Source organism: Cebus imitator, unplaced genomic scaffold (assembly GCF_001604975.1).
Source record: "Cebus imitator isolate Cc_AM_T3 unplaced genomic scaffold, Cebus_imitator-1.0 Scaffold524, whole genome shotgun sequence".
Taxonomy (NCBI): Eukaryota; Metazoa; Chordata; class Mammalia; order Primates; family Cebidae; genus Cebus; species Cebus imitator.
The window spans coordinates 557,918-565,272 of record NW_016107839.1 but is presented as its reverse complement, the minus strand read 5'-3'; the positions used below and the strand labels follow the sequence as shown (position 1 = coordinate 565,272).

Genomic DNA, 7,355 nt, shown 5'->3' with positions numbered 1-7,355 from the left:
CTCCTGCCTCAGCCTCCTGAGTAGCTGGGATTACAGGCACGTGCCACCATGCCCAGCTAATGTTTTGTATTTTTAGTAGAGACGGGGTTTCACCATGTTGACCAGGATGGTCTCGACCTCTTGACCTTGTGATCCACCCGCCTCGGCCTCCCAAAGTGCTGGGATTACAGGCGTGAGCCACCGCGCCCGGCCGGGAGCTTGCTTCTGATGAACAGAGTGTGACGGAAATGATGACGTGAGGCTTCTGAGGGTGGGTTGTAGGAGCACTGTGGCTTTCTCCTTGCTCTCCCTGGGTTCCCTTGCTCTGAGGAAGGCAGAGGCCATGTTGTGAGGATGCTCAATCAGCTCTGTGTAGGGTTCCCCACAGGAAGGAACTGCACTGTCACTGACAGCCACGTGAGGGCACCGGCTTGAAAGCGGCTCCTCCAGCCCTGGCTAAGCCTTCCTCAGATGAGGCAGCCCTGTCTGATGTCTTAGCTGCAACCTCACAAGAGACTCTGGGCCACGACCACCCAGACACATCACTCCCAAATCCTTGACTGACACAAACTGGGAGACAGCGAATGTTCATTGCTTTTTTTTTTCTTTTGAGAGGGAGTCTCGCTCTTGTCACCCAGGCTGGAGTGCAGCAGCACGATCTTCGCTCACCCCAACTTCCGCCTCCCGGGTTCAAGTGATTCTCCAGCCTCAGCCTCCTGAGTAGCCGGGATTACAGGTGCCCACCACCATGCCCGGCTACTTTGTTGTATTTCAGTAGCGACAGGGTTTCACTATGTTGGTCAGGCTGGTCTCCAACTCCCGACCTCAGGTGATCCACCTGCCGTGGCCTCCCGCAGTGCTGGATGACAGGTGAGCCGCTGCGCCCAGCCGTTTAAGTCGCTACACTGTGGGGTAACTTGTTAAGGCAGCACTGGAGAAACACACTGCAGATACTACTGATGAAACATTTTAAATAATTCAGCGGGTTCTGCCAGCCGTTGGAAAACTCTCCTAGATCTGTAACATTTTGGAGCTGAAAGGACCCCTGGGTCACCTGAGCCACCCCAGCTATGGTCACAGTAACCAAGCCACCAGCAAGATCAACATCTGGGCAGGCATGGAGCAGGTTTCAGTGAGGTTTAATACAACGTGCATTGAAACATCCAAGCTGTTTTCAGAAACAGAAGTCCGAAGTGGAGCTGTGGATTTCCTCCTGTCCATCCTGAGGACGTGCACTGCTCCAGACACAGCAGGCGCTGAGGTGGGATGAGTTGGCGCCACCAGGCACCTGAGGGAGAGGGGACGAGGCAGGGTGAGTAGAAATGTCCTTTCCAGGCTGGGCGCGGTGGGTGGCTCACGCCTATAATCCCAGCACTTTGGGAGGCTGAGGAGGGCGGATCACAAGATCAGGAGTTTGAGACCATCCTGGCCAATGTGTTGAAACCCTGTTTCTACTAAAAATACAAAAAATTAGCCAGGCATGGTGGTGCGCACCTGTAGTCCTAGCTGCTCGGGAGTCTGAGGCAAGAGAATGGCTTGAACCTGGGAGGCGGAGGTTGCAGTGAGTCGAGATGGCGCCACTGCACTCCAGCCTAGGTGACAGAGCAAGACTCCGTCTCAAAAAAAAAAAAAAAAGAAAAAAAAGAAATGTCTCTTGCATATGAAGCTGGCCCAGGATGGAGGCCTGGCAGGGACACTGACGCGACCCAGGCCCCAGGCTCCACACAGTCGGGAGGGAGACGGACTGGAGCAGCGGTCTGATGCCCAGGTGGCATGGCCTTGGGTCTCAGGCCAGCATCTGGAAAACGGGGTGTAAGAGCAGGGCCGTGCAGGACTGTCACGTGGGTAGCGGACAGACACCTCAAGCACGGTGGTTCAGAGGGCAGTTGGCCCGCTGGAGAAACACGTGGATGCTTCCAGGGCCTCACAGGTGCTGGTGAAAGCTCCCGGGGGGACAGCCTCCCCTGAACTGCCTGTATATGGGGCCCCCCACCCAGTTCAGGCTGGGGTGCAGGCTGACATGGGAGCATGGGTCCGCCTGGGAGACTAGCAGAGGGGGTCCAGACAGAGGGCGGGGCCCATGCCCCAACCACACAACCAAGGCTGCGGGGCAGCCAGCTCTAGCCTGTGGCGGGAGGTGCCGGAACGGGCACCCAGGGTCCCGCTCTCAGGCAGCCCTCTCCAGGGTGAACAGAAACCTGCCGCCCTGGCTCTGGGAGCCTGGAGAGCCGCTGTTCCACCACCATCCCGCAGTCCAGCAATCCACCCACCCACCGCGGCCAGGGAGGACGGCCGCAGCCTGCTGAGACTTACCGGACGGGTCTGCGAAGGGTCGGCGGAATCAATCATCCTTTTTAAACTTGCCCTTGATGTAAGGAACCCGCTCCAGGATCAGCCGCCAGTCGGTGACCCACACCAGCCCCACGATGCCAACCGCACCCCACGTGTAGGCCGTGGGCCACCTGCAGGAGGAGAGGTGACGGTCAGGCCTGCTCCAGACGCTGTCTCCAAGAGCGGCTCCTGCCCCACACCTGGGCCCCGGCACTGAGCTGCGAAGCTGGGGCGCCGGCCTGGTGTCCGCGCTGCAGCACAGGCCCCGCCCACACTGCCGGCCCTCAGTAAGCCAGGCTCCTGCCAGGCCAGGAATTGCTCGAGGGGCCGCGGGAGGGAGCGCTGTTGTGGGGAGGCTGGCCCTGGGGAACGTGTAGGTATTTGTCAGTTTGCAGCCACCACGATGGTGGATCCAGTCCGAGTGTCATCACGGTGTGCTGCAGTCTGCAGGAACTCACCCTTCCCTGCCCCAGCTGCAGGACTCCGGGACGTGCCAGGATCAGAGTCCCCATTTCCCAGGTGAGGACTCCAAACAACAGAGGGGGCGAGGCCCTCGCCTGAGGCCACACAGCTGCTGAGGCTCAAGGCCTCTGGTTCCAAGCCCACGCCCTCGCCCACCGTGGCAGGCACCAGGAGCGTTCCCTGTGGTGCCGGGGCCCAGCAATCCCTCCCGCAAGCGTTCGCACCCTCCTACGGACTCAGGCTCGGGCTTCCATCGCACAAGCCCTGGGGCCGCACTTCCAAAGTCAGGCGAGAAAAGACACTCCAAGCACTGGGGCTCACGCCTGTAATCCCAGCACTTTGGGAGGCCGAGGCGGGCAGATGACTTGAGGTCAGGAGTTCAAGACCAGCCTGACCAACATGGCGAAACCCCATCTCTACTAAAAATAGAAAACTTAGCCTGGCGTGGTGGCAGGCACCTGTAATCCCAGCTACTCGGGAGGCTGAGGCAGGAGAATCACTTGGAGTTGGAGGCAGAGGTTGCAGTGAGTGGAGATCGCCTGCTGGTGGCACACACAGCTGCTTCTGGAACCTGGCTCGGAGGCAGACACCACCAACAGGGCAGGAATCTTTGCACCTGTGTCTTCATGGCATTCTGGGTTTGTTTTTTTTTTTTGAGAAGGAGACTTGCTCTGTCGCCCAGGCTGGACTGCAGTGGCGCTATCTCGGCTCACTGCAACCTCCGCCTCCCAGGTTCAAGTGATTCTCCTGCCTCAGCCTCTGGAGTAGCTGGGATTACAGGCACACACCACCACGCCTGGCTAATTTTGTATTTTTAGTAGAGATGGGATTTCACCATGCTGGTCAGGCTGGTCTCAAACTCCTGACTTCAGGTGATCCGCCCACCTCGGCCTCCCAAACTGCTGGGATTACGGGAGTGAGTGACCGCACCTGGCCCGTTTTTTTTTCTCTTTTTTTTGAGACGGGGCCTAGCTCTGTCACCCAGGCTGGAGGGCAATGCAGTCACCATTCACTGCAGCCTTCACCTGCCGGGCTCAAGGGCCCCTCGCATCTCAACCTCCAGAATAGCTTTATTTTTTTATTTTTCTGAGACGGAGTCTCGCTCTGTCACCCAGACGACAGTGCAGCGGCACGATCTCTGCTCACTGCAACCTCCATCCCCCAGGTTCAAGAGATTCTCCTGCCTCAGCCTCCCAAGTAGCTGGGATTAGAGGCGCCTGTCACCATGCCTCACACATTTTTGCATTTTCAGTAGTGACCGGCTTTCACCGTGTTGGCCAGGATGCTCTGGAACGCCTGACCCCAGGTGATCCACCTACCTCAGCCTCCCAAAGCACTGAGATTACAGGCGTCAGTCACCCTGCTTGGTTGTAGCTTTAATTTTTTTGTAGACATACGGTCAGGCTGGTCTCAAACTCCAAGTTTCAAGCGACCCTCCCACCTTAGCCTCCCCAGTAGCTGGGAGTACAGACAGGCACCAACGTGTCCCGATAGGTTTTTAATGTTTTGTAAAGATGGGCTCATTGTGTTGTCCAAGCTGGTCTCCAACTCCCAGGCTCAAATCATCCTCCAGCCCAGGCCTCCCAAATCGCTGGGATCACAGGGGGGAGCCACCGCGCCCGGGTAAGGCCTTGCTGCTATTTTTATTCTTTTTTTCTTTTGGAGACTGAGTTTTGCTCTGTCACCCAGGCTGGAGTGCAATGGAGCAATCTCAGCTCACTGCAGCCTCCGCCGCCTGGGTTCCAGTGATTCTCCCGCCTCAGCTTCTGGAGTAGCTGGGATTACAGGCACCCGCCAGCACGCCTGGCTAATTTTTGCAATTTAAGTAAAGACCCATGTTGGCCAGGCTGGTCTTGAACTCCTGACCTCAGGTGATCTGCCCGACTTAGCCTCTCCAAGCGCTGGGATAAAAGGTGGGATCCACTGCACCTGGCCAGGTCTTGCTTCTTAGCACCCCACGTGGAAACACCAGACAACCCTACAGAGGCCACCCCCAGCCTGGCTCCCATGGGGGTCACCCCCATGCCGTCCCGCCGCCCAGGTGGGATCAGGCGCAGCTGCAGCTCTCACTACTTGCTAAAAAATCATAATAACCAAAATAATGGCAAAGGTCGAAAATGTCGTGGGTGCTGGGCTGGGGTTCGGGCCTCAGTGCCTTCTGAGGTGCTCGGGGTCTCGGTCCAGGGGGTCACCACTCGGATCCCCCGGTAGGGATGGGGAAACTGAGGCTCAGAGCTGCCTAGTCGCGGAGCCGAGCATGCTGGGGTTTTGCCTTGGGTCCGCCACGTCCCGTTCGCGCCCGGACGCTATGCTCCGCCTCTCGGCCTCAGTTTCCCCCTCTGTCACCGGGCACCATAGGGGACCTGGGCCCGGCCCCCAAGAACGGGCACAACAGCGGCGCGAGGCTGGGCCGGGGCGGGAACGCGGGTGGGGCGGTGGGGCTGCGTCCTCACCAGTTCTTGACCAGCTCCCGGTAGCGCGGGCCCAGGAACCGGGTCAACATCGCGGCGGAGTAGCACCCTCAGGGTGACCCTGTCCGGCCGACCCGGGCACGGTGCGCAGGCGCGGCCGCGGTGCGCAGGCGCGCTGGAACAACAACAACAAAAAAAACCCGCCCTGCACGCTCAAACCCGGAAGCCACTTACAGTAACTTCCGGCGAGGGTTGCGCGACCACAGCGCGGTGGCCCCTCCCCAAGTGGGCGGGGTTAGGGCGGGAGGTTTGACCACGTGCTCTGGTGGCCGATTGTGTTTCTGGGCTCCCGGGGTCAGGGTGGCCCCCCAGCCGCGGGGCTGCGGGCCAGTGACTTTGTGCCCCTAGTATGTGCTAGAACGTTATTTACAATGAAGGAAACTGAGGTTCAACGGGGATGGGTGTTGCCCAGAGTCACACAGAGGGGAAGGGCTGGGATTGGAGCCCACTTTTGGAGGCGTCAGGCGTGCCTGCCTCGCTGTAGGACTTCGGCCGAGCGGCAGTGCTTCCCTGAGCCTCAGTGTGTGCATCCTGGGTTGCCCGCTGCTTGGAAGCCTAGTCGGAAATCTCTTTTCAGGGCGATTCCTCATTCTGGCAGCAGAGGGAAGCCTGGCTCCTCGCACGGTCAACGTCCTGGATGCTCTTGGCTGATGGCAGGCAAGTCCTTCTGGTTCCTGCTTTCCACTGCACCAGGCTTGCTTGGGCTCGTTTTCTCCAGTCCGGACCTCCCCTGCTGTCCCACAGCCCGGCGCAGCATCAGAAATGCTCACTCAGCTCCCAGCCTCCCGCCTGCACACCAGGCCAGTGTGGGCAGAAGGAAGAGGGGCACATTCCCAGACACCGCCATTGCACTTTTGCACCTTTTCCACCATTTTCAAGAGCTGCCTCCCTCAGGAAGCCCTCCTGGACTGCCCGACCCCCAGGCACCTTGACAGCATGAACGGAAAGGCCAGTAGCCTAGAGAGGGGAGTGGGCGTGATTTGTCTCTCGGGCTCCAGCGTGCCCTGCAGGCCTGGTGATAAGGAATGGACACCATGAGTTCGTGTGCTCAGCCTGCCCTGTCCTCTTGGGGCCAGCCCACCTCAGCGACCGAAAGTGCTGGGTTTACAGACGTGAGCCACCCGGCTTGGCCTGAATGCGTATTTCAAAACTTTATTTCCAGCACGAATATAGAAATTTAGAGGTGAGCTGGTTGCTGTGAGTGGCGGACAGGGGTCCACTCTCTTCCTCTTAAACAGACATGGGGTCTCACTATGTTGTCCAGGCTGGACTGGAACTCCTGGTCTCAGGCGATCCTCCCACCTCACCCCACTGAAGTGCTGGGATGACAGGCGTGAGCCACTGCGCCTTCTCCTCCCTAAGGCACTTGTGCACCAAAGCACTCTCTCCTGGGCCCACCCGCCTCAAGTGGCCAGGAAGGCCTCCTTCCCCCCTACCCTGTAGAGGAGTGCGACAGTCCAGCTGTGTCCTTGCACACAGACGGAGCAGGGAAGCCCCTGGCACAACAGCAGATGCCAGCGTGCACTTTAGGATGAGCAGCACCCCTGCAGCTCCTGCCACACCTCTTCCCCCAAGAGAGCCTTGTCCATGGGTTCTGCGGGTGTCCGGTGTGGAGGAAGTCACAGACGCCCCGCTTGGCAGTGTGGAGTCGATGCTGCTAGCAACAGGGAGTCATAGAAGGTTCCAGAGAAGCAGTGACGGGCTCAGACTTCTGCCGACTCGAGCGCATTAAGGGGCAGTGAAGTAGGTTCCAGCAGGCTGGGGCAACGTGGGGACATCAGGAGCCCCCGGGGCTGGGAGGACCGCAGGTCCTGGATCGTTCCCACGCTCCCCACTGCTGCCTCCAGGAAGCCGCTTTTCCCCGGGAGTCAAGCCTGCTTCCCAGTGGCCTGGGTACAGATGCAGGTTAGCAGCTGCCCTGGAAGCCGTGTTCCGGGATTTCAAGCCAACAGTCCCCGTGAGGAAGCCTCGTGCGCGGGGTGCACCAGAGTCCTGGCTGCACTCGCTGAGGGGGATGTCAGGGGCAAGAATTCTGGGCAAGACTTCTGACCTGCCTGCCCCCCACTTTCCTTCCTAAGCAGGCGACACCAGAAAGGATCGGGGTGGCCGAGC

General features: G+C 59.3%; 2 protein-coding genes across 3 annotated transcripts in view; both read right to left on the bottom strand.

The window, feature by feature from the left end:
• MBD3 (methyl-CpG binding domain protein 3) overlaps nt 1–998 on the bottom strand; it is a 26,463-nt gene extending 25,465 nt beyond the window's left edge. The window contains exon 1 of one of the 2 annotated variants that reach the window (XM_017514435.2): nt 884–998. The gene's annotated coding sequence lies outside the window, so the exon portion shown is untranslated. The remainder of the gene's footprint in view (nt 1–883) is intronic. The other variant, XM_017514438.2, reaches the window with a different exon arrangement.
• A 104-nt stretch (nt 999–1,102) lies between these two features.
• Nucleotides 1,103–5,356, bottom strand: LOC108293152 (cytochrome b-c1 complex subunit 10). The gene is made up of 3 exons (XM_017514447.2): nt 5,226–5,356; nt 2,293–2,441; nt 1,103–1,267 (listed from the first exon to the last, which is right to left on the bottom strand). Exons 1-2 carry the CDS (start codon nt 5,273–5,275, stop codon nt 2,321–2,323), a joined length of 171 nt encoding a protein of 56 aa, XP_017369936.1. The 5' UTR covers nt 5,276–5,356; the 3' UTR covers nt 1,103–1,267; nt 2,293–2,320.
• Between the last annotated feature and the right edge of the window lie 1,999 nt (nt 5,357–7,355).

Excerpts from the sequence above, each read along its gene's own strand:
- LOC108293152 (XM_017514447.2), bottom strand. The coding sequence starts at position 5,275 with ATGTTGACCCGGTTCCTGGGCCCGCGCTACCGGGAGCTGGTCAAGAAC. Across the intron at positions 2,442-5,225 it reads CGGGAGCTGGTCAAGAACTG|GTGGCCCACGGCCTACACGT; the intron begins GTGAGGACGCAG and ends CTCCTCCTGCAG.